Source organism: Chiloscyllium plagiosum, unplaced genomic scaffold (assembly GCF_037043375.1).
Source record: "Chiloscyllium plagiosum isolate Xiang-an unplaced genomic scaffold, Cpla_swu_hap1 HiC_scaffold_13, whole genome shotgun sequence".
In the NCBI taxonomy this organism is placed as follows: domain Eukaryota; kingdom Metazoa; phylum Chordata; class Chondrichthyes; order Orectolobiformes; family Hemiscylliidae; genus Chiloscyllium; species Chiloscyllium plagiosum.
Window position 1 is genome coordinate 39250021 of NW_028270151.1, and position 27432 is coordinate 39277452.

General features: G+C 39.8%; 1 protein-coding gene across 3 annotated transcripts in view; it reads right to left on the bottom strand.

Moving 5' to 3' along the window:
- ece2b (endothelin converting enzyme 2b) overlaps positions 1–27432 on the bottom strand; it is a 180226-nt gene that overhangs the window by 13457 nt on the left and 139337 nt on the right. For all 3 annotated transcript variants that reach the window (XM_043702324.2, XM_043702326.2, XM_043702325.2), the window contains exons 6-11: positions 21012–21158; positions 15102–15167; positions 13894–14082; positions 11014–11156; positions 7775–7889; positions 3871–3981 (exon numbers count right to left, since the gene is read on the bottom strand). In XM_043702324.2, the coding sequence (XP_043558259.1) occupies positions 3871–3981; positions 7775–7889; positions 11014–11156; positions 13894–14082; positions 15102–15167; positions 21012–21158 (771 nt within the window). The remainder of the gene's footprint in view (positions 1–3870; positions 3982–7774; positions 7890–11013; positions 11157–13893; positions 14083–15101; positions 15168–21011; positions 21159–27432) is intronic.

Here is a 27432-nt window from a genome sequence, read left to right on the forward strand (position 1 = left end):
CAGGATGTGTGAAACTTTTTGACACTGATCCTAAATTCCCTGTTCTTGTCTGTTTTCCCAATGGGAACAATTTCTCTTTACCTATTCTGTCCAGATCCCTCATCATTTTGAACTCAATCAAATAAACTCTTTCAATGCTCTTCTATAAGTAAAATACCTCAGCCTTTCCATTCTATACATGCAACTCAAGTCCCTCATCCCTTCAGTCATTTTCATGAACGTTTTTGCACTTCTCTAAAGCCTTCACATTTTTCCTGAATTGTAGTGCCCAGAAAGTTACATAATACTCCAAATGAAGCTGAATAGTCTTTTGTAAAGTGCACAATGCTGTATGCCTGATTAACGACTTTCTCATGCTATCTTCTCACTTCAATGATTTGTACCCTTTTAGTCTTAAGTCTCTCCGCTCCTGCATTCCCTTTAGAATAATTTGATTTATTTTATGAGGTCTCTTCACATTCTTCGTACCAAAATATTCTCACTTTGCATTTTGTTTACCGGGTAAGTTTCCAGCAATCTATGAAATCTTAAAATCTATTACTATTCACTTCACTGTTCATATTAATTCCACATTCTGAGCCATCTGAAAATTTCAAAATGTTAACCAATACAACTCTACGTCATTAGTTTAGATTAAGAAAGACATCATAATCCTAACACTGCCCCTTGACAATCCCCACTGCATCCCTTCCTCCAGAAAGCAACAGTTTGTCATTACTGTTTCTGACAATTGTGTATCCATGCTCTCCATGTCCCTTTCATTCCAGTGACTTTAATTTCATGATAATCCAGTAATGTGGCACTTCATTAAGAACCTTTACATGTTCATGTACACAAAGGTCTACTGCATTAGTTTTACTAACCCTCTCTGTAACACCAAAAAACACAATCAAGTCAGTTAATTATGATTGCCTTGCTGAATCTGCATTTGTCTAAGTGATTATTAATTTTGTCTTGGATTATCATGTAAAAACTTTTTAACACTCAATTTTAAACTAATTGGGCTTTAGTTGCACAATTATCATGCACAATTTGAAGATCCACATAAAATTTGCAATCTCCAGTCTTCTGAAGCCAACTCAGTATCTAACTTCTACTAAAGCTGGAAGTGTAAATAGCTCAATTATTTGGTTGATCATAGTTTAGTCAGTTTAGTTTCTATATCAATTTAAAACTAACTAAATATTGCTTTAATTAACATTAATATAGTATAATCTGTCGACTGCAAAGACATGGCACCATTTGGCCTATATTAAGTGCGAGAATTGTAGCTGCAGTAAACTTGTCAACCTTGCAATGCACTGGAACGCATTTATTCACTTACAGAATATGGGCAGAGGGCAGTTAAGGGTCAACCACATTGCTGTGGGACTGAAATCACATATAGTCCAGACCAGGTAAGGATGGCAGTTTCCTTCCCTAAAGGGACTCAGATGGGTTTTTCTAACAACCAACAATGGATTAATGATCATCATTTAGATTCTTAATTCCAGATATTTGATGAACTCAAATTCCGTCACCTGCCATGGCAGGATTTGAACACAGGTCCCCAGAACACTACCTGGCTCTCTGAATTAATAGTGCAGCAATAATACTACTAGCCCAGTGCCTGCCCTAAAAGTTCCATATTGAACATTCCATTTATGTCGGATTTGATTCCCTGGTCCAAAACATAGTTAATAAATAATAACTAATGATTGTAAATAATATTTAAAAGTACTTTACAAAAATACAAGAGTCACCAGGTGGCATCACTTACTAATCTGTGCTTGCTCTTCAGAATAAAACTCTCATAATTTGTATATTTTGTATTTTGCCACCAATCAATATAAACTGCAAATTATCAACTATTTTGGGGTTATAGCTCTGTTACCTTTGCCACTAAAGGTGAAGAAGGTATTGTTTTCACCCATTCATCTGTCTAGTTTGTGCACAATGCATCTTGAAAGTAAATCAGCACATAACATCCTTGGTGGGCAAGTTGTTGGAGGGAATCCTGAGGGACAGGATGTACATGTATTTGGAAAGGCAAGGACTGATTAGGGATAGACATGGGAAATCAAGTCTCACAAACTTGATTGAGTTTTTTGAAGAAGTAACAAAGAGAATTGATGATGACAGAGCGGAAGATGTGATTTATATGGACTTCAGTAAGGTGTTTGACAAGGGTCCATGGGAGACTGGTTAGCAAAGTTAGATATCATGGAATACAGGGAGAACTAGCCATTTGGATACAGAACTGGCTCAAAGGTAGGAGACAGAGCATAGTGACGGAGGGTTGCTTTTCAGACTGGAGGCCTGTGATTGGGGTGCCACAAAGATCAGTGCTGGTCCATGACTTTTCGTTATTCATATAGATGATTTGGATGTGAGCATAAGAGGTATAGATAGTAAGTTTGCAGATGACACCAAAATTGGAGGTGTAGTGGACAGTGAAGAAGGTTACCTCAGAGTACAATGGGATCTTGATCAGATGGGCCAATGGGCTGAGGAGTGGCAGATGGAGTTTAATTTAGATAAATGCGAAGTGCTGCATTTTGGGAAAGCAAATCTTAGCAGGATTTATACACTTAATGGTAAGGTCCTAGGGTGTGTTGCTGAACAAAGAGACCTTGGAGTGCAGGTTCATAGCTCCTTGAAAGTAGAGTCGTTGGTAGGTAGACTAGTGAAGAAGGCATTTGGTATACTTTCCTTTAATGGTCAGAGTATTTAGTATAAGAGTTGAAGGTCATGTTGCAGCTGTACAAGACATTGGTTAGGCTACTTTTGGAATACTGTGCGCAATTCTGGTCTCTTTCCTATTGGAAGGGTGATGCTGTGAAACTTGAAAGGGCTCAGAAAAAATTTACAGGGATGTTGCCCGGGTTGGAGGATTTGAGCTATAGGGAGAGGTTGAATAGGCTAGGGCTGTTTTCCCTGGAGCATCGGTGGTTGAGGGCTGACCTTATCGAGGATTATGAAATCATGAGGGGCATGGATAGGATAAATGAATGAAGACTTTTTCCTGGGATGGGGTGAGTCCAGAACTAGACAGCATAGGTTTATGGTGAAAGGGGCAAGATATAAGAGAGACCTAAGGGACAACTTTTTCACACAGAGGGTGGTATGTGTATGGAATGAGCTGCCAGATGAAGGAGTGGAGGCTAGTACAATTGCAACATTTAAGAGGCATCTGGATGGGTATATGAATAGGAAGGGTTCAGAGGGATCTGGGCCAGGTGCTGGGATGTGGGACTAGATTGGATTGGGATATCTGGCCAGCATGGACAAGTTGGACCGAAGGGTCTGTTTCCGTGCTGTACATCTCTATGACTCTATGAACTTGGTACACTGATAGGATATGGGCTAAGAAAAAACTGGGCAATTTTGGTGAAGATACAAATCTGATTGTGGATTTTTGTTTCAAAGGACCCAATAACATCAGGAAATATGGCAACTTGACCTGTCTTTAAAATAATGTGTATTATTTTAGTTAGAATGTTGATTGTTTTAGAATGTTATTGATCATGTTTTTGCTGCTGTGGTGGAATTTGTCAAAGCTGTTAAAATGTGAGTATTTCTCATCATAAAACGTCAACCTGGAAAGAAAAACACCTCACATTTATGCGATAAAATAACAGCAATAAATTCATAAACATTATTATGCACTTTTTTGTTGAGGTAACACAACATGGTGGATATAAGCAAACTGCTGATTGTCCTCCTCAGAATTGTTCTGGAACGTTGATGTTTATTTGATGGATCATTTACTGTTTGCTGTATGTAATGAAAACATCTTTTCTTTCAGAAAGAAGTACATATGTTCTTTAGCTCACAGAGAAAATCTTTGACAGTGAATACTAATGAGGTTTGAAACACAAGAATACTTACTACAATTTTGCTGTCTTTATCAAATGTAACTTTTACAAATAATGCTCCCAAGGCAAATCCTAGAGTGTCATCTGTATTACCAATGCAAGTCTGCCATCGAGGAGTACACGACTGAAAGAGATCATGTTTTAGTAACACATTAATGTATTTATTGAACAGAACATGAAATGCATATGAAATATATAATATCTGAACTAATTCCTACAAAAGTGCAATTGTGCCACTTATTGTAATTATAAAATAATGTTGATATCGTCTGGTGACAAAGATTGATTCAGATCGGTCTTCCTCTGAACCAATTTACCAACATTAAATATTTTGTTTCCAAGTTACTCTACAATGCTTTTCATTGCTGTGTCTGGCAGTTTCCACATTAACACAGTTGCCACTGTAAAACTGCTGTGTCCTTTGAGCCAATAACTTGAGTAAGAAATTGCTAAAAATTGGATATTTAGTACTGCTTACAATTTAGGTTTTACTTCTCACTAAAGTGACTGAAAACAGGAATTTGAGACCTCTTGAGCAGATAAAACACCAGAATTTACAACAAGGCTTTCCTTCAGTAACATTCAGGAGTCAAAAAGTGTGGTGCTGGAAAAGCACAGCCAGTCAGGTAGCATCTGAGAAGCAGGAGATGAGTTTTTGAGCAAGATGAAACCCTCATTCCTGATGATGAGGAGCTCATGCTCAAAACATCGACTCTCCTGCTCCTCGGATGCTGCTGGACCGGCTGTGCTTTCCCGGCACCACACTTTTCAATTCTAATCTCCAACATCTGCAGTCCTCACTTTCTCATCGGAGGTCATCAGAAGCAAGTTTCTCACAAAATGGCCTCACATGAATTACCCTTAAGCAATTTACAATGTAAGCAAAGAAATACTGAGAAACATGAACATTAGAAATTTAACAGCTATCTAATATTTAGGGTTTATTTCAATCCTGATTATTTAATTTTTCTTACACGTCCTTAGACATCCAAATAAGGTCACACGATCTCTAAGAACTCAAGTAACTTTTCACCAAGCACATGATGGCACTTTAAACAGACATTGTATTCATTGTTAATATTGTAAGTAAGCTAACAACCATGACATAAGGCATGAAAAGTTATTAAAAGGCCCTTAGTTAAAATTGAAATATGCATGTATTTCTGCTATAACATCCCATCTACAAAACTAAAAATCACACAACACCAGGTTATAGTCCAACAGGTTTAATTGGAAGCACACTAGCTTTCAGAGCGACGCTCCTTCATCAGGTGATTGTCGCCCCGAAAGCTAGTGTGCTTCCAATTAAACCTGTTGGACTATAACCTGGTGTTGTGTGATTTTTAACTTTGTACACCCCAGTCCAACACCGGCATCTCCGAATCACATCTACAAAACTGCAGCTTTAATTCTTTCTAAGCAGCATCAGGCAAGTTCCCCATAATATCATAATCCAAAAACGTCTTTACAACTGGATCAGACATAACATGAAATACAGTACATTATCTCTAGAGAATTTGTAGACTCCATATCCAGCAGACAAAACAAAGCAACTAATGGGAATGTTTTACATCTTAAGAACAAAGGGAACAGTAATAACATGGCGCACGATGTAGCTTAGCTCTTCAAACAGTTTGTGCCTGAGAAATAGCTAAATTTGCAATAGATTATTATGAATAGTTTTCAATTTCAATCATCTTTCTAATGGTCAAGTCATTTCTTTAGTTGCATAAATAAACTAATGTTCAATTTAATAATAGACTCAGTCTGCTTCCTCAAGTAATATGTGGGTGGTCTATCACATCCTTCAAAATTTTGGAATATACACAGTAGATGTGGGAGAATTTTGGTCAATTTTGAGTGTTACCCTGGAAGCCTATACATGAAGTGCTGATGGTGATAATGATCACTATCGAACAATATTTATGAAAACTCAAATGTAAACAATTACAAACACCAATTAATTACCCGCATATATGAAACTTGCCAGAAACTGTGTTTGCATAATTGCAGATGTCAGCAGACACTGCCCATGCAAATGTATTCAATTAGAACTTCATTCAAACTGAATTGCAACACATTTGAAAATCAAAATAATTTGTAAATTAATGCTGAGCACATTTGGAACAGTTTATTTGCTAATTAGAGACTACATGCATAGTAACATAGTCAAATAGTAACCAAAAAAGTAATTCCATACTGTATACAGATCTCAAATGTGTTCTCTCAATACTCTGTCCTTATATCAGGTTGTCTTTCCAAATCCTGCTTAGAATGGCACCAATTGTAAAGGAGCTTGCTGCTTAACAGTAGCAACTACTTGTACGTATATAATGCTTTTAAGGTAATAAAAGTCCTAAGGTATTTTTAAATATTGGCCTATCCCAATTCAACACCTAGATTTGCATACATCTATTGAAGTGGATTACAGAAGTTTCTACAATTGATTAGCCAGCACTCATTTTGCAGGTTCATACTTGGAAACCAATTGTAGATACGGGTACCAGTGACTGTTACAAACATAATTTTACCTAATGTGAATTGTCATCAGCATAAAGAAAGATCAAGAAAAAATCCCTTTAAAAAGAATACTTACAATGTATGTCTAATGGAAACATAAAATGTAGTTAGAAAGCTTGGAGTTATATATTTCAGTCAATAAATAGAATTTAACAATATTGGAAAAATGGTTATTGGGAATAACTCCCAACATTCCTTTATGATCTGGAGGAGAATGTGCAGGGAGATACCACTGAACCATGAGGCTGGTCTGAATCAGGCAGTGGAGTACTTGCAGAGAAGCCCAGCCTTGCTGTTTGACCACAAAGCTCTTAATAGGCCACCCACAGATGCAGCATTGTCCACTGATAGTAGGTTTCACCAATGAATATGTCCTCCTGCAACTAAATCTCAAATCCCATACCCTGATGATACTTATAACTTATGTTTTTAAGAAAATACAGAAAGCAGAAGTGGCATAAAGTAATGACAGGAATTCATATCCTGTTGTCAAAGTCCTCATTATATTGTGAAATTCCTGCCACAGTTGCGGTGAGGGTGTGGTCACATTAAAAACCCAACAACACTCAAGTTTACAGCAGAGGTAACAGTGAAGACTCTTGGAAAAAACGTCTAACTATCCAAAGCCTATGAAAATGTTCAAAAAACATTTAGTTATCTAGTTATCAGAGAACTTTAGATAGCCAAACCAACAGTTTGACGGTGACTAATGCGCTTGGGATCAAGTAATGTTCTTTCAATATCTAACATTGGTGCAGATGCTGAATGCTTGTGTGATTTTTGTATTGTTATAATTGTCTTCTAATTTCACTTCATTTACTGCCAGGGTGGTAGAGGCAGTTTTACAGGGTCATTTAAGGGACTTTCAGATAAGCACTTGAATATGCAAGAAATGGAGGGATATGGACCAAGGGCAGGCAGAAGGGATTAGTTTAATTTGGTGTCATGAACAGCACAACATTGTGGGCCAAAGGGCTTGTTCCTGTGCTTACAGTTCTATGTTCTATGTATAAAACTGAGACAGTGATTACAATTTAGCATCATGTCTAAATCTATTACAGGGAGCTGTGATCCTATTGAAAAGTTGGAAAAAATATCTATGCCAAACATTCATGCAAGCACCGGAAATTATACTTCCAAATAGATGATTATATTTGTTACAAACACTGAAATAGCCATGCAATTTAGTTTAAACAGTGAAATAGCAAATAGTACATTAAAATATAAGTGCTTACATTTCAAAAAGATGAAAATACAAAACAGGTTCAATCGACCAGTTCTGGGACATTAGACCACAATAACTATGAAGATAAACTTTCCTTCTCATATTTCAAACATTTAATCTTGGTTTCTGGCTTGATGTAAAACAAACTATCCAGCTTAATTATTAATCTCACCTTCTTTGTACCATAGAGAGTTTCCAGAAGCTTTTCCTGTGCATTTTCAAACCGTTGATCCAGGTTGGATGCGGTCTTCAGTACTAAATTCCATATCATATAATTGTTCAAAATGCTATATGATTTGAAACATTTAAATTGTTAAATATTTTTGCATGTAAATTTAGATATACTGTTCCATATCATATCTAATTTACTAAAATATTAACTTTCTCAAAGTACAAAACTTTTATCCAAGACTGAAGAATACAGTTATTACTTAAATTTCTAACTAGAAGTATAACTGTTTATTTCAGTTGTTTTACTAATGTAAAATGCAAAAGTCACATGACGTCTTTACTATTTTCTTTAGTGAGGAAGCTAAATAGACATATCATGTTTTAATATACAAAATATAATTTATATTTCTTGATGTCATATTGTTTGTTATCATATGAGATTAATTATCTACTTACTGGAAAAGTCAAGAAAGGAAGTTAATTGCAGTTGAAAATTAAGAAAACAACTAAAATGCTGTTTAAAAAAAATTGCACTTCGGTTGGAGCAGTGATATAAAAATGTCACCCACCTACAAAAAAAGCATGGGAAAGTTCTTTATATGCTGTTAAACTGCATTTCACACTATGTCTACCATCAACATTTATAATTAGGTTTGATGTAAAAACATAAGGCTCTGCAAGCAAACTTACCCTCTAATTATTTTTTCTGCCTACATGAACTTCTTACATCAGAAGTCTATCCTGGAAATGCATCAGGACGCCAATTGTGGAGCCATGCAGTTTAGATGAGATGGCAATAATAGGAATAGACCATTTTGCTCATGCTTATCCTGACATTCAAAATAAAGCCAATTTGATTCAGTCTTTCCTAGCTATCCTCCACAACTTCTGACTTTCTTATCAAACAAGATTCTAATTCTATCTTAAGTATCTTTCGTGACCTGGTCTTCACTGTTCACATGAGAAAGAATTCCACCTCATAGGAAAGAGAATTCCACCTCACAGGAAAGAGGATTCTAAACATGAGGAGGGAACAAATTTACTCTAATTTCTACCTTAAGCAGGAGGTCACTTCTTTGAAACTGAAGTCATTGTAGACTCCCCTCTCACGGAAAATATTCTCTCAGCATCTGTACCCTCAGAAATTTATATATTTCAAGTATATTGCCGCCAACGGCAGAAGTTGTATCCCGTGAAACCATTGTGGCAAATTTATGTCATAATTTGTTGGAAAAACAATTACATATTGAATGTAATGGCTGATCGCGAGTAACATGGCTTATGTCTGAAACTTCTTGAAAGTAGCAGGTCTAATTCAGAATATAATAACAGAATTTTTTTAACCATAACACATTAACAGCAAAGTTCAATCTGATAATGTAGAGAAAGGTTGCAGACTGTATAGGTAGAGTATCCAGGTTGAATTTAATCAGACTTATTTGTACTGAGACAATAGTCCAAATAAACAAATAATTATCAAGAACCCATGATTATCTTAACTGAATAAGTAAGTCAACATGAATATGATTTTCTTCTCAATTGCATGCAGCTTTTTCTAGATTGTAAAACACATTTAGCAGACATTCTCAAGTATTAACATAATGTTAAAGTTGGGGTAAAATCAAAACATTGTTGACTTTTTTTAAAACTTAGTTGAGTTTTAACATTTCATAAGGTTTTTAAAACAAGTAATTAAAACGTTCCCCTTGGCTACTGTGCTGGGCAACAGAATACTGTTTTTAACAAAATCATTCTTGGCAACTGAATGTTGCTGGCGAGGCCAGAAATTATTGTCCATTCCCCCATGCCCTTGAGCAAGTGTTGGTGCATCACATACAACTGAGTGGCTTGCTAAGGTATTTCAAAGGGCAGTTAAGTGTCAAGCATATTGCTTCAAGTCTATAGTCACTTGTAAGCCTGGACAGCAGATTAGGATAGCAGATTTCTTCTCTTGTAGAGCAGCAGTGAATTAGATGGAGTTTCACAACAATGTGGCAATTTTATGATTATTATTAATGAGACTACCATTTTATTCCAGATTTACTGATGAAATGGATTTAACTGTGAATGTGGGATTTAAATTTAGTTCTTTGAAGCATTAGTTCAGGCATCTGGATTATTATTCTAATAATGTTACAACCATGATACAGTACTCTTCCAGTGCTATTCTTCACCAATCTAAGCAGAAATGTCAATAACAGAGAAATAAATTCAACAAAATTGATGTCACAATTCATGTTAATGGGTTGCGGGGGGGGGGGGCTTAATTTTAAGTCCAAACATTCAGCAAATTATGAGTGGTACATGCAATGACATAAGTGACTTGCAGTATAATTTGCTGGAATTTCTGTCCCAATACTGAAGGACACCCATTTTCACACTTTGCAAGTTTTAGTGGCAAACAAGACAAGCGAGCAATTACAATTAACCACAAGATTGACTTGCTGCCCCTGCTTTTGCCAAGCAGTATTTTGACTCACATGGTGCTTGATGAATATATTCAAGTCAGAGTTTCATGATGTCATTATGCAAATTTTAACTGGCTAAGTTCTGTAAATACTGCCAATTGGCACATTCACTGAGAGAAGAGAAAACTAGAGCTGTTTGTTTCATCATTACTGATGAGGTGACTGAAGTTGCATAAAATCAATCTATAATTTGCAGACGTGCAAGTCATTAGGATCAGTGTGTGATTTATGCAATGCCCTTTCACTGCTGTTCCGAGCCTACAGTTCCCTTCTGTCCAGTTTTGTACGCTTGACTTACTTTCATTAAGCACTTACTGCATTTCATATATGTTTCAGTTGTTCCTGCCAATAATATCATGGAAACATGAATAAGTTATTCACCTCTTTTAGTCTGCTCCACTATTCAGTCAAATCATGCCTTATGTATCTTAACTGCATATAAAGAAGTTTATAAAGAAGCAGCTGAGTTTATTCTCCTCTACTACGCAGCCACCAAACACCCAACTGCAGTTAAAAATCAGGGTCTTACTCTCAATGAAAACTAAATATCTTTTGGAGGGGGAGGACGAAGCAAATGGGTACTGAGGGGGAGGTATTTTACATAACGAACTTCTGCTTTCAAAATGTAATCTAGTTTATTTTATTAATAATTTATTAATAATTAATTACACAACTACTTTTTTAATTTCTGCTCTCTTAAATTTCACTCCCTTGTGTATGAATAACAATTACCAAAGCACTGTCTACAAAGTAACAATCTATCTTCAATTACCTCTTGTCAGTATTATTAATAAGGTCAGACACCATCTGCAGATATTCCTTGGCATAGACAACTACTGATTCTGTTTCATTCAGGTCCACTGGTGCCAGTCCAAATGATAAATAATCCAACCAGTCAATGGCAGGTGCTAAATTCTGAGAAGATGAAATACAAGGAAATCCATAATTGAAAACTGATATCAAATTTGAGCAATTTGTTTTATTTTACTAAGTTGTCCTAAAGAACAAGTGAGTTTATTAGAGATAACAACAGTCACCTGAAACCATCTTTTTATTTCAATGAACACACTGCTGTTATAAATAAAACTTGTGGTACGGATTTGTTTTGTGGGGAAGTGGAATTCACAGTTCTGGGTTGGCTTGCTTCTCCTTCTACTATTGTCACTTCGTTGTCAAGAGTGATCCTCAAAGTGGCTTGCATCTTGATTGAGAAGGAGATGCAATGCTGAGCAGTTAGCAGATTTCTCCTACCAGATAATGGTGCCAATGCTTTAGGGTGAACATGAGTATATCTTTTTGCATCTTTCTTTGGCCATCCTTTGAGCATTTGCCAACAAGAGCTAGGCAAAGAGAAACTGCCAAGGAAGGTGGTTTCTCAAGCATTCAAAAGCAATGGAATGTCCATCATTGTTGTTTCTTCAGAATCGGGGATTCAATACTGGCAAATGCAGCTTCCTTGCCAAGATTCAATGGAAGCAGCACTGGTGCAAGGTTTCAATGATCTGTGTGCCAGTAGATGGTCTAGGTTTTATTGCAATAGAGAGTTGACAATACAATAGCCTTACAGAGCGAGACTTTTCTGACTTTCTTTGTTGTCAAATTGTCACAACTTGAAAAAAGGCAACACTGCCACAGTTGACTCTGTGCTGGACTTTATATCGGAAGTGCTATACATACATTAAAACCAACTCATCTATGCAGATGGCATGCATGAATGTTCAACTATCCTGGGAAGGACTCTACAGAACTATTATTTTGATGATTTTTAAGGACAAGGCAAACATCGTATATGAGGTGTTGAGAAAGTTAAGCCCGTGTGAATGAGCCATCATGCAGCAGCTTTTCACCAAGTGAAGTTTGGGGAGTCCTCTTCGCTAACATCAAAGAGCTGATGTCAAAGTTGAGACAGTTCCTCCACAGAATAATCATGTAACAATCTGATAATCATACATAGAATCATACTTCTTGATGACCTATCTCCTATTTGACCAATGGAACAGATCCACTCAAGTTGGTGGCACTGTGTCTATGCTGAGGGAGTGAGTGAGTCTTGCAGTTCTCAACTGAAGTCTCACAGCATCATTGCTGGGTCAAACTCCTTCCACTCCCTAAGTAAAAATACTTTCAGTGTGCCTACATCACAGGAATTGCATAAGTTCAAGTAGGTGTTCACTATCACCTTCTCTTGGCAATTGGAGAAGGGCAATAAATACCCTGGTAAATTAAAAATTAATTTTAAATTCAGTCAGTGGACTCCAACAAGCTAATGAAGATAACTTTTCACTGGGTGCTACTCAGCCAGGCTGCAGAATTTGAAATATGTATCAAGTTCGAGGGATTCTGTTATGGGATCATCACGCACAGTCAATGAAAGTAGTAAGGAAAGATGAGGAATAAGTTAATTGAAGAAATTTCTCCTGTCTTCATGAAGTGAAACAAGATGCAGACCACTGCAGTCCAACGGATGAAAGAAAGAAAGAAAAGGACACCAGCAATTGTTGAAGTCATTGGCCTGTTTCCCAGGAAGTGTCCAGAACATGTCGTAATAAATTATGGAGTGTGTAACCAACTTGTGGTTACAACAAATACCATCAACATTCTGTCATCAGTCATACAGTGTGTTAATGTTTTTGTCGATCACATTGTTAAGATTTGTTAACTCATATTTAAATTTTAAAAGAAAGAGATCATAGATGTCAACTGTCTTTGAACATTTGTAAATAAGGGACAGCTGGGTAACTGAGGTTGCTGAATGAGAGGTACAAGGCTGAACAAGTCAGTAAACATTCTCTCCACAAAGAAATGCTATGTTTTGGTTTAAATCACACCAAATCATTCAGAATATATGAAATGGCGTAGCAGAAAACAACTGGCTCAAGATGGAGATTTGAAACTAATGCTTTTTTCAAGCTCAACAGAGTTAAGGGGAAACGTCTTCACCCAGAGTGTGGTGGATATATGGAATGCTCTGCACCAGCAGGCAGTGGAGGTCAAGTCTCTGGATACTTTCAAGAGAGAGATGGATAGAGCTCTTAAAGATAGTGGAATCAAGAGTTATGGAGATAAGGCAGAAACAGGATACTGATTGTGGATGATCAGCCATGATCATAATGAATGAGGGTGCTGGCTCAAAGGGCCGAGTGGCCTACTCCTGCACCTATTATCTATTGTCTATTGTCATAACATAGTAATTGGAACCATCACAAATTCACATTTTATTCTAAGTTGCAGCATTCAAAACCTTTTTTTAAATGTGAAGATTAGAGAATTCTATTACCAAAAACACTGATATTTAGAGGACTTGATATAGCAGCACTTTAATAGAACCAATGTGAATCTTTTGTATGACAAATACAGAATACTAATTTCATCATACTCTGGGTCACATTAGAGTTCTGAAGATGGGTCACTGGAATCGAAACATTCACGTGTTTTCTCTCCACAGATGCTGCCAGACCTGCTGAGTTGTTACAGCAATTATTGGTTTTGTTTGTGAAAAATTATAGAGTTGTGTTTCAATCATAGTTTTTTCCAATAATTTGATGCTTTCACTTGGATGTAATTGTTTCTTAGATTTCAAACTTATTGGTGTTGCTCAGCAATGCAACAGAAAAAATGTCCGATTCAGTCCAAACTTAGTGTATTTTCATACCTGTAAATCTGAAATGGTCATTTTGTGGTATATTTTCTCTTCATCCCTACGTTCATCCTGGGGAACTGTGATATTTGCAAGGATAGTTTCAAATTCCAAAATTTGCTGCATCTGAATGTATGTTGAATTACGCTCTCCGCCCAGAAGTATACCCAGTTCAACCATATAGTCCAGATATGCGTTCAGTACCTGCAAAACATTTGAGAAAGCGCAGTACACAAGATAAAGTACACCAAGCTGAAGTGATATGAAGGGAAACGGGAACATTTACAAGACCACACTTTGTTTAGTCAATAGCTTGGAGATGGAGAAACCTGGGCAAATAATTTTCCTGAATTGTCCTTGCCCCAATGTCGTTATTTACCAGAAATGGAGTAGGAACAGTTCTGCTGTCTATCTGATGAAAAATGGAACAGTATATCAGGAGCAGTATCAAGATAATTGTCAGCTCACAATTAGAGTACTTTAGTTCAAGCAGCTCTCCCATCTCTGAAAAAAGATCAAACTGAGTCAGAAGAGATGTCATCCTGATCATCATCTGTTCCAGCCTCCAAAGTTAAAAAGTTCCAAAATAAAAGTAACTTTGCAGAAGCAAATTTCCATTTCATCTTAGTCTGATGCATGGTGTCAATGTCTACACATGAAAATCAGGCTCATGGTGCCAATTTTTTCAATTCCTGGTAGTAACGTCCTCACCACTTACTGGGATTTCCAAATAGTACAGTGTGGTTATTAAATCTGCTTCTGGCTTCTTCTTTACTATTTCATAGCAAGATGTATTTTGAAGATCAAGTGTTAAAGAATAAGGAGTATATCCCAAATACTACTATTGAATTTTACAAGTCCAAACTTAGATTATTTTTAAAAATTATCTGTTTGCAACATATTTATCCGCATACCAACAGAAATGAAAGACCCCCTAATAGAGATAAGGGTCTTTTTTAAAAATTCCATTCACTTGTATATGCATTACAAAATAATCTTGCTGAATTTGGCTTCTGGAAAGCAATTGGAAAGTGCATGTCAAGCACATAGTCAATCATACAGAAATTAGACATACGTTCAGAAGGAAATTTATCTTAAACATTTAAACCTGAATGAATTTTTCTTGACGACACCTTGTATCCACCTTTTCCTTTCCCTTCCCAGAAATTCTTTAATAGAAACAAGAGAAAGAGAATAGATATAAATTTGATATGACACATTACCTTTTCATTTGCTGTTTTGTTTAGGTAGTAATCACGAGATGGAAGAAACACGCCTGACTGATCAACCTAAAAGAGAAAATAAAAGCCACAACATTTGATTTTATGGTATTCATGGCCTGTGGGCAATCTATTAATAATCTACCCCAACTTCCCTCAAGGTGACAGTCACCATTTTGAACTTTCCGCAGTGGATGTTTTGAGGAGTCAGTTCCAGGAGTTTGACCCAAAGGATGAGGGAACAATGATACATTTCAAAGTCAGGATAGGGTGTCACTTGGAGCTAATCTTGCAGGTAGTGGTGTTCACATTCATTTCTTGCCTTTGTGTTACTTTGGTGTTAGAGGTCTCATGTTCAGAACTTGTTGTTGAAGAAGACTTAGTGAATTGCTACAGTGCAACTGCTGCCTTATACCACAGCAGGAGAGAGACTGAATGTTTAAGGTGGTGGAAGGGGTGACTACCAACCAAGCTACTTTTTTCTCATACAGTGTTGCAATTTAAGTAGGCAGAAGTGGGTACTGCAGATGCTGGAGATTAGAGTCAAGATTAGAGTTGAGATCTCCATCAACAATGACCGACACCCACAGTTACCTGGATTACACCTCCTCACACCCTACCTCCTGCAAAAATGCTACCCCGTATTCCCAACTCCACTGCCTCCACCACATCTGCTCCCAGGAGGACCAGTTCCACAACAGACAGTTGTGATTGTTGGAAGTCGTAGAATCATACAGTGTGGAAACAGGTTTGTGTGCCCAACTTTTCCAACCAACCAGATTTCCGAAACCAAATTAGTCCTGTTTGTCTGCATTTGGCCCATATCCTTCTAAAACGTTCCTATCCATGTATCCATCCAAATGTCTTTTAAATGTAATTGTACCCTCCTCTACCACTTCCTCTGACAGCTCATTCCATATACAGACCAGGAGGACCAGTTCCACCACAGAACACACCAGATGGCCTCCTTTTTTAAAGACAGCAATTTCCCCTCCCATATGGTTGAAGATGCCCTCCAATGCATCTCATCCACATCCCGTACCTCCATCCTCGAACCCCACCCCTCCAACCACAACAAGGACAGAACCTTCCCCTAGTCCTCACCTTCCAACCCACCAACCTCCGCATAAACCGCATCATCTGACAAAATGTCCGCCACCTCCAAACGGACCCCACCACCAGGGATATATTTCCCTCCCCACCCCATCTGCTTTTCGCAAAGACTGTTCCCTCTGCGACTGCCTGGTCAGGTCCACGCCCCCCAACAACCCACCTTCCCTTCCTGGCACCTTCCCCTGCCACCACAGGAATTGTAAAACCTGCGCACACACCTCCCCCCCTCACCTCTGTTCAAGGCCCCAAAGGAGCTTTCCATATCCATCAAAGTTCACCTGCACTTCCACAAATGTCATTTATTGTATCCATTGCTCCCGATACGGTCTCCTCTACATTGGGGAACATCTCCGGGACATCCGCACCAATCAATCCTACTGCCCCATGGCCAACCATTTCAACTCCCTCTCCCACTCTGCCGAGGACATGCAGGTCCTGGGCCTCCTCCACCACCACTCCCTCACCACCCAACGCCTGGAGGAAGAAAGCCTCACCTTCCGCCTCGGAATTCTTCAAACCCAGGGCATCAATGTGGACTTTACCAGTTTCCTCATTTCCCCTCCCCCCACCTTACCTCAGTTTCAACCTTCCAGATCAGCACCATCCTCATGACCTGTCCCACCTGTCAATCTTCCTTCTCAACTATCCGCTCTACCCTTTTCTCTGACCTATCACCTTCACCCCCACCTCCATCCACCTACTGCACTCTCAGCTACCTTCCTCCCAGTCCCAGCCCCTCCCATTTATCTCTCCACCCCCGAGGCTCCCAGTCTCATTTCTGACGAAGGGCTTTTGCCTGAAACGTTGATTTTCCTGGTCCTTGGATGCTATCTGACATGCTGTGCTTTTCCAGCAACCTCTAATCTTGCAATTTAAGTGTTGAGTTCATCCAAACAAGTGGAGAATATTCCATCACATTACTGACTTTTGCCTTGTAAAAAGTAAAAAAGCTCAGGGAAGTCAGGTGATGAGTTATATATTACAGAATATCTAGTGTCTAAGCTCCTCATCTAGCCTTCATATTTGTGTGGCAGTTATATCAATGGTGACCCCACAGTGTTGATGGTGGTAAAACAATTGAATATTAACATTTGGTAGTTACACACTCCAAGATGTAGATGGCTAGAGCCTGCTAGTTACATGGTACGAATGTTTGTCAAAGCCTAAATGCTGTCCAGATCTTCTGCATACAGGTACAGATTGCGAATTATGTGAAAAGCTGAACCCATATGGAGGAAAAAAGGTGATTGATGAAGCATCTAAAGATGGTGATGTTTAGGACACTGCTCAGAATGACTCTCATAGCAATATCCTGAGGCTGAGATGTTTGGTTTTAAAAATGCAATCATCCTTCTTTGTGTCAGGCATGACTTCAGAGAGAGGAGCCTTTCACCTTGCTCTGAATGCACATCCAACTCTAGAAAACTCCTGACACTATTTTTGTCATGTCTCATATCTCTACAACCTCTGGCAAATGTAACACATTTGTTGGAGACTGCTATTCTTGTTGACAATGTTATAATTGCTGTCTCCTTAAGGACACCAGCCATGGTGATGTCCATGTCAAATGCATGAGCTTGTAATCAGTGGGGGAAGGTCAGGAAGATAATTTATTGAAGGAAATCCTGAGCCTTCACATTTATCACAATGAAGCATCTTTACACAGTTATCTCCAACACAGTACCACATAAACACCGTAAGGATGCCATTGCGACGTCTCCAAAAGGAGTGAGGTATATGAGCATATCTAAATGCATGAGCAAAGTTTTTACACTATATTATGGGAGTTGAATTCTGCCAGTAAGCAAACCTGAACAACTGCCCCTTGGAAGGAAAAGGCATTCTTGCACCTCGTGCCTCTGTTCATTGTGTCAATATGGCATCTCAGAGGCATTGCTTTCAAACTGTGTCTTTGAAATGAATTTCTGATGAGAAATTCAGTTGATCTTTTAAATGGACTTATTGATTACATTTGCTTAGTGAACATGACAAGAAGACACTTAGTGCAGACAATGTAATGGCTTTTTCTGCTTGAGGTTATTGTTTTTAAGATGCATTCTTGGACAAATGAATCACATGCCGATGAAGTGCAAATCAAAGCCAGATGGGTGTCATTACTGAATCAGTGCAGTGCTAGAAGGGCCTCAAAATCCAGAAGTTTCACTCTGCCCTTGACAAAATAAATAGCAACTTAGTCTTCCAATCTTGCATGTAGTGTCAGCCATTTTGTGTAGTTATTGCACAGTTGACTTCTGATCCAACATGACAAGGCTCCAATGTGAGTGAGTTGCAAGCTAAGAAGCAAGATGTTCACATCCTATCTTCATCTTCCTTGATGATCTTTCAGCCTCCTCAGTTCTGTTGGGCCCATACCTTTGTGAATTCCTGTGAGCTTGTTGGCCACTCTCCCCAGGAAGAGACCAAAGAGATGATGACTCAGATTGATCATGATGTGGCACTCCCCCTTCCTGAAGCTGTGACTTCCCTTCCACGCTCTATGAGATTTCACCTTCTATTTTGAATTGTTTCCTTTCACTTTCATAATTTCCTTAGAACTTAATCCACTAAACTCCAATCCCAGATGTCAGTTTTGCATATTCAATAGGATTCTGTGGACAGACTGCACCCTGATAATCCCATAACTACTATTATCCAAGATTCTGAGACTGACAGTGGCACAACTCCTGGAGTGACTTAGCAGGACAATCTCTACTGAGCATGACTAAGCCTCTAGATTCATTGTCACAGCACCCTGTATGACTCACCTGTAATCCCTGAACTGGTTTCAATTGGCTTGAAAGATTGACTGTGGTCCAATATCCAGACTGCAAGGAACAAATCCTTGCACTTTGCTCAGGTCAGGTACTTAAATGGCTGTGGTCAACCCCCTAGAAGGGAATGAGATGCATCTCTCGACTGAGTGTCACCATACCTCTTGACAGACTGTAATCCCTTTTGACTCCACAAATGAGTGCTCCCCTTGAATTTTCACAATGGTCATTTGTTTGAAGCACATGCAGTTTGTTTGCTGTATAAACTGCTGGTACACACTGCCAGTGTAAGTGACACAGCCCAATACCAGAACAATGCATCCATCCCCTTGATTGTTCAGTGCTCCCCACCGTGACAAGCTAGGTACTAGTACAAATGTGCTAAAGAACAGTGCACGTCACAGTGGCTGGCAGCCTGCAAGTAAATGCAAAGTGAGCAAGTGCAAAGAAAGACAGTTAACAGCCATTAGCCTCATCCTGTGTAGGTGCATGTAATGCACATGCTCCACTAAGCAAAGTGACCTAACAGAAGCATGCAAGTCAAAAGTGTCCATGAGCTCTAAATTCAAATGTTGAAAGGGTGAAGTAATGTGAGAATTGTGACGATATGGAGAGGCTGGTGATTCACTAATACCTTCCTGATGAAGGACTTATACCCGAAACATCAATTCTCCTGCTTCTTGGATGCTGCCTGAACTGCTGAGCTTTTCCAGCACCACACTCTCAACTAATCTCCAGCGTCTGCAGTCCTCATTTTCACCTTGTTCACTAATACTGTCTTGTGTGGATGAAGGGTTGAGGAGGATTTTGACTGTGGAGCATACAGGAACATATGTGCTGCATGCAGAGTTGTGGCCGTCACAAGCAATTGGTGAGCTGCTGCTGTCAGGCACCGACTCTGAATTAGAAATTTTCACATTCTAGTTTCTCAGGGAGGAGAACTGGAAGTGGTGTGTTAGTAAGACATGTTGGGCTAATAATTAGATAACATAAATAAAAATAAGGTAAGTCACCATTCAGTAGTGAGATTCCGAAGTCACCATTTAGAAAAATCGCTAAACATTTCCTGATACCAAGATTCTGATTTTTTCATTTTCACCTTATTTTCCCAACTTTCTCTGCTCATTCCAAACCAAAGTGGGAAAATTTCCAACAAATCTTCAGTGGTACAACTGGAATAATGTCAGGGCATAGCCAAAGCTTCATCCAGTGGGGCTGAGCCATTCCTTCAGCCTGGTTTTAGCAGACATATTCTGGAGATCATAGTAATGGAGGTTAAGGGTGTACATGGAGCCTTCTGTTTCCATTAATTATTTCCCCACCACCATTTACGACCAGATGTTGCATATCTGCAGACCTTTGATCTGATCTATTGGCTATGGGATTGTTTAACTCTGTCTATAGCATGCTGTTTCGAAGGTTCAGTAGGCATAAAGTCTTGTGATGAATCTTTGCAAGTTTGGGACTCCACTTTTACTTACACCTCTTGGTATGTCTAACATGTTTTTCTATACTCCTCATTGATCAATGGTGAACCTATTGGCTAGATGGTAAAGGTAAAATAAAATACATGCTAAGTCATAAGGTTACAAATAATGTGGACGGCACGGTGGCACAGTGGCTAGCACTGCTGCCTCACAGTACCAGAAGACTTCAATTCCCGCCTCAGGCAACTGTCTGTGTGGAGTTTGCACATTCTCCCCATGTCTGCGTGGGTTTCCTCCCACAGTCCAAAAATGTGCAGGTTAGGTGAATTGGCCATGCTAAATTGTCTGTAGTGTGAGGTGAAGGGGTACATGTAGCGGAAGGGGTCTGGGTGGGTCCCTCTTCGGAGGGTCGGTGTGGACTTGTTGGGCTGAAGGGCCTGTTTCCACGCTGTAGGGAATCTAATTTACAAAAAAAAATGTGGTGGAATACAATGCTAATGCTGTTGATGGTTCACATTTAATGATTGGCCAATCTGTTCTTAAAGTTTACGTATTTTGCATTACGAGTAACTTTGAATAGTTTCACACATTAGCCTACATACCTGAATGACATTGCTGTTGGAACTTTTGGAATCTGCACTAACATAGACGGTGAAAAAAGGAACTGCTCTGTAAGTCCCAGAAACTGCTTTTAGCACTTCCATGAAGTTGTCTTTATCCCAGGGACCTGTGATATTCCAGCCGCCTGTCTGCATTAAAGAGATAATTTTATGAACTTGATTAGTACGAATGATTTGATGGATATAGAAGATACATTATTACTTTTCGACCTTAGAAAGTAGGCTTTGGACTTTAAAACTAGCAAAAACAAGCAAGATTTTTCCCCTTTTGTTATTCATGTTTGCTGCTTTGCGAAGGTTGAGCTAAAATACATTTAATTTTTCAAACGTCTTTTAACTTTACAATTGTGTTATTAATTTTACATTGAAAGATGCAACAATCTTCCACATTACAACTTTGTTAATCAGGTGCTGAAGTACAGAACTGAGCCCAATTTTAAACATCATTGTTATAAACGGACACAGATTACATATCACACATATCAAGATTCATTCACCACAGTTTCAGCTTGCTCCAATAAGCTGAACACAGGTAAATTAATGCATATCATCTGAATATAATTAAACATTCAATTAATATTCAAAGAACACCCCCTCCCTCTCTCACTCACCTTTAGCATTATTGCATGGTCCTGAACAGGCTTTGCATGTAAATTAATTAGTTGGAAACAACTATAAGTCGGTGGACAGTTGTTCAGGGAGAGGTAGGCGCCGCAGGGAGTGGAGTGCATCATCTCTCCCTCCAACTCTATTTGGATTTAGTCCCTACCCTCCCCTTCACTGTTTTGATCACACAGCACTGCCCCTTGATGTGAAGGGCAGTGCTTGTCACTGGCCACCCGGGTGTTTTCCTATCTTCCTGGTGGTGGAAAAAAAAATTTTAAAAAAATTAAGTCGGTGGACAATAGATGAAAAGTAATACTAAAGGTTTAATGCAAAGAAAATGCTGTTCAGCTGTACTTAAAAGCATTTCTGAATGTAAAGAAAAAAGCATAAAAATATTCCAAGAGCCTGGATAGTTCTGTCAATAGAGCACTTAACTTTGGGGGTCTTATACCATCAAGGCCAGATGCTTATTACTTAGCCACAAGGTCCAATTCCCATCTGCCACAGAGGCATGTCATAACCCATGTCTGAACAGTTTAATCAAAAATTAAAACGAGCATTCCACTGGTGAGAGAAGAACTAGCAAGATTAATTAGATAGAGTATAAAGAAAGTAGGAGTATACTTAAAAGGGAAATCAGGAGGGCAAAATGGGAACATGAGTTAGCTTTGGCAAATAGAATTAAGGAGAATCCAAAGGGTTTTTACAAATATATTAAGGACAAAAGGGTAACTAGGGAGAGAATAGGGCCCCTCAAAGATCAGCAAGGCGGCCTTTGTGTGGAGCACAGAAAATGGGGGAGATACTAAATGAATATTTTGCATCAGTATTTACTGTGAAGAAGGATATGGAAGATATAGACTGTAGGGAAATAGATGGTGACATCTTGCAAAATGTCCAGATTACAGAGGAGGAAGTGCTGGATGTTTTGAAACGGTTAAAGGTGGATAAATCCCCAGGACCTGATCAGGTGTACCCGAGAACTCTGTGGGAAGCTAGAGAAGTGATTGCTGGGCCTCATGCTGAGATATTTGTATCATTGATAGTCACAGGTGAGGTGCCGGAAGACTGAAGGTTAGCAAACGTGGTGCCACTGTTTAAGAAGGGCGGTAGAAAGACAGGGAACTATAGACCAGTGAGCCTGACCTCGGTGGTGGGCAAGTTGTTGGGAGGGAATCCTGAGGGATAGGATGTACATGTATTTGGAAAGGCAAGGACTGATTAGGGATAGTCAACATGGCTTTGTGCATGGGAAATCATGTCTCACAAACTTGATTGAGTTTTTTGAAGAAGTAACAAAGAGGATTGATGAGGGCAGAGGAGTAGGTGTGATCTGTATGGACTTCAGTAAGGCATTCGACAAGGTTCCCCATGGGAGACTAATTAGCAAGGTGAGATCTCATGGAATACAGGGAGAACTAGCCATTTGGATACAGAACTGGCTCAAAGGTAGAAGACAGAGGGTGGTGGTGGAGGATTGTTTTTCAGACTAGAGGCCTGTGACCAGTGGAGTGCCACAAGAATCGGTCCTGGGCACTCAACTTTTTGTCATTTACATAAATGATTTGGATGCGAGCATAAGACGTACAGTTAGTAAGTTTGCGATGACACCAAAATTGGAGCTTTAGTGGACAGCGAAGATGGTTACCTCAGATTACAACACGATCTGGACCAGATGGGCCAATGGGCTGAGAAGTGGCAGATGGAGTTTAATTCAGATAAATGCAAGGTGCTGCATTTTGGGAAAGCAAATCTTAGCAGGACTTATACACTTAATGGTAAGGTCATAGGGAGGGTTGCTGAACAAAGAGACCATGGAGTGCTGGTTCATAGCTCTTTGAAAGTGGAGTCGCAGGTAGGTAGGATGGTGAAGAAGGCATTTGGTATGCTTTCCTTTATTGGTCAGAGTATTGAGTACAGGAGTTGGGAGGTCATGTTGCGGCTGTACAGGACATTGGTTAGGCCACTGTTGGAACATTGCGTGCAATTCTGGTCTCTTTCCTATCGGAAAGATGTTTGTGAAACTTCAAAGGGTTCAGAAAAGATTCACAAGAATGTTGCCAGGGTTGGAGGATCTGAGCTACAGGAAGAGGCTGAATAGGCTGGGGCTGTATTCCCTGAAGTGTTGGAGGCTGAGGGGTGACCTTATAGAGGTTTACAAAATTATGAAGGGCATGGATAGGATAAATAGACAAGGTCTTTTCCCTGGGGTCGGGTAGTCCAGAACTAGAGGGCATAGGTTTAGGGTGAGAGGGGAAAGATATAAAAGAGACCTAAGGGGCAACGTTTTCACGCAGAGGGTGGTAGGTGTGTGGAATGAGCTGCCAGAGGATGTGGTGGAGGTTGGTACAATGGCAACATTTAAGAGGCATTTGGATGGGTATATGAATAGGAAGGGTTTGGAGGGATATGTGCCGAGTGCTGGCAGGTGGGACTAGATTGGGTTGGGATATCTGGTCGGCATGGACGGGTTGGACCGAAGGGTCTGTTTCCATGCTGTACATCTCTATGACTCTATGACCTTCTTAACATTAGTTTCTTCAAACCCTTGGTAACTGAATACTCTGGAATAGCATTTGTTCTATGTGAAGTTTGTGTAATTGCTAAACGAACTGTTTTAGTCTGACTATGGGTGGAAGAAGACTTTCCAAAAATGGACTATCCTGCCATACAAATTGGCAAGCTGCCAGAGGATGTTGGAAATACTGCAAATGTCCAGTTACCCTACAGCTGAAATTCAAATGAGGTATAACAATAAAAAGTATTCAAAATGCTGCAAATCAGAATCAAAACCCATATTTGGAAGAATCCTGTTTAAAGGTTCAGAAGGTGTATGTAACGCAATTCTAATTTTTTTTCGTTGGACATTAACTAAGCACTATTTTCAATATTTAAAACAAAGTTGATAAACATGCTACCACAGAAGTAATTTGCACCTATTACAATAAATAATCAAAGTGGAAAGCACTTACAGCACTTAATATTTAATATTAATAATCAAAATCGTTCTTGGACATGGGAGGAAAAGAAAAATAGGATGTGCTGCCTTGGTTTTTTTTAATTTCAAAAATATACTTTATTCATAAAAATCTTTTGGTATCCGTTGTGATGCCATTCACATTGTATACATTGTATATATATGAATGGCATCACATTTACATACAGAGATCAGACTGACTCATTTGTGTATACAAGTCTGTATGTTAACCATCCAGGTGATTAGTTGAGGCGTCAGCGGAGCCCAATTACTGAGTGCCTCCCGTTCTTCTTTAGCAGGCAGACTTTACACGGTGGTCTTTCCCACCACACCTTGGCGGCAGCTGCCCCAAGCTTCAGCGCATTCCTCAACACGCAGTCCTGGACCTTGGAATGTGCCAGTCTGCAACACTCAGTCAGGGTCAACTCCTACAGCTGGAAGATCACCAGGTTTCGGGCAGACCAAAGAGTCTTTCACCGAGTTGATGACCCTCCAAGTACAGATGATGCTCGTCTCAGTGTCTCTACGGAACAGACCATACAGCATGGAGTCCTGCGTCACGGAAGCTGCTCGGGATGAAACTTGACAAACACCACTGCATTCCTCTCCAGACTTCCCTTGCATAGGGAACTGCTCAACAGGTTCTGCCCTCTCCTTTTCCCGAAGGGTCTCGAGGACACTACGTGCTGACCACTTCCTGATGGACTTGTGGTCAAAGGTATTTTTCTTCATAAATTTCTCCACGAAGGACAGGTGATACAGAACGGTCCAACTACTTGGAGCGTTCCGCGTTAACGAGGCCAGGCCCATCCTTCACAACACCGGGGACAGATAGAACCTCAGTATGTAGTGACACTTGGTGTTTGCATACCGGGGATCCACGCGCAGCCTGATGCAGCCACACACAAAGGTGACCATCAGGGTGAGGGTGGCATTAAGTGTATTTATTCCCCCTTTGCCCAGATCTTTATACATTGTGTCCCTTCGGACCCGGTCCTTCTTTGATCTTCACATGAAGTGAAAGATGGCCTGAGTGACTGCAGCGGTACAGGTTCAGGGAATAGCCAGACCTGTGCCACATATAACAACACTGAGAGTACCTCACACCTGACGACCAGGATTTTTTCCCGTGATGGAGAGCAACCATTGCTCCCATTTGCCCAGTTTCTGCCTTACTTTACTGATACGCTCCTATCCCTCCAAACCAAATAGCCAGCACCTTTAGGTGGTCAGTCCTGACAGTGAAGGGGACAGGGGATTGATCGCCCAGTTCCCCAAGAGCATGGCCTCGTTCTACCTTGGCCCCCTAGGCCTGTTCAAACTGCTCACTGATGCACATGTGTCTGCATACATACAATGGATTCGAGCAGAAAACGGCGATGTCATTCATGTACAAGGAGGCCTTAGCCTGTAGGCTCCCGCTGCCAGGAATAGTCACCCCTGTCAAGCTCGCATCCTTCTTGATGGACTCGGCAAATGGTTCTATTCAGCACACAAACAGGCAGGAGAGAGAGGGCAGCCTTGCCTGACTCCAGATCTGACCGGAAAGTTGTCTGGGTCCCACCCATTGATTGAGACTGCACTGACAATGTTGGTGTACAGTAGTCGGATCCAATTGCAGATTCCCTCCCCAAAGCCCATTTTGGAGAGCACATCTCTCATGTACGTGTGCGATATCCTGCCAAAGGCTTTTTCCTGGTCCAGGTTGATGAGGCAGGTGTCCACCCTCCATCCTGCATGTAGGTGATCGTGTCCCTGAGGAGTGCCTTGGTTTTTTTATGCCAAGGAAAGAATGCTTCAAGTCACAAGAAAGTAAAATTCTATTGCATGTGCTCCTGTCCTATTTCAGGAATGCACTTTACAAAAGTGAGCATTCATGGACCATAACATGCTGTCACTTATAGATTCAACTTTTAGTTACAATTTCATATCTTCCCTTCAAATAATTACGGATTGACACTTCTATTGTTATCAATATTTGGATGTGAACATAGGAGGTACAGTTAATAAGTATGCAGATGACACCAAAATTGGACGTTTGTGGACAGCCAAGAAGATTACCTCAGTATACAGGACCTCAATCATATGGGCCAATAGGCCGAGGAGTTTAACCTAGATGAATGTGAGGTGCTGCAAAGACAAATCAGGGCAGGACTTAAATACTTAATGGTAAGGTCCTGGGGAGACTGCTGAACAAAGAGACCTTGGAGTGCAGATTTGTATTCCTTCAAAGTGAATTGCAGGTAGACAGGGTAATGAAGAAGGCGTTTACCTTTATTAGTCAGTGCATTAAGTATAGGAGTTGGGAGGTCATGTTGAGGCTGTACAGGACATTAGTTAGGCCACTCTTGGAATACTGTATTCAATTTGGGTCTCCCTGCTATAGAAAGGATATTTTGAAACTTGAAAGGGTTCAGAAAACGCTTACTATGATATTGCCAGGCTTTGAGCTTTGAGTGAATAGACTGGGGCGGTTTTCCCTGGAGTGTTAGAGGCTGAGGGGTGACCTCATAGAAATTTACAAAATCATGAGGGGCATGTACAGGATAAATAGACAAGGTCTTTTCCCTGGGGTGGGGGAGTCCAAAACAAGAGGGCATAGGTTTAAGGTGAGAGGGGAAAGATTTAAAAAGGACCTAAGGAGTAACTTTTTCATGCAGAAGGTGGTGCATGTGTGGAATGATCTGCCAGAAGTGGTGGTGGAGGCTGGTACAATTATAATGCTTAAAAGGCATCTGGATGGATACATGAATAGGAAGGGATTAGAGGAACATAGGTCAAGTGCTGGCAAATGGGACTAAATTCGTTTAGGATATCTGG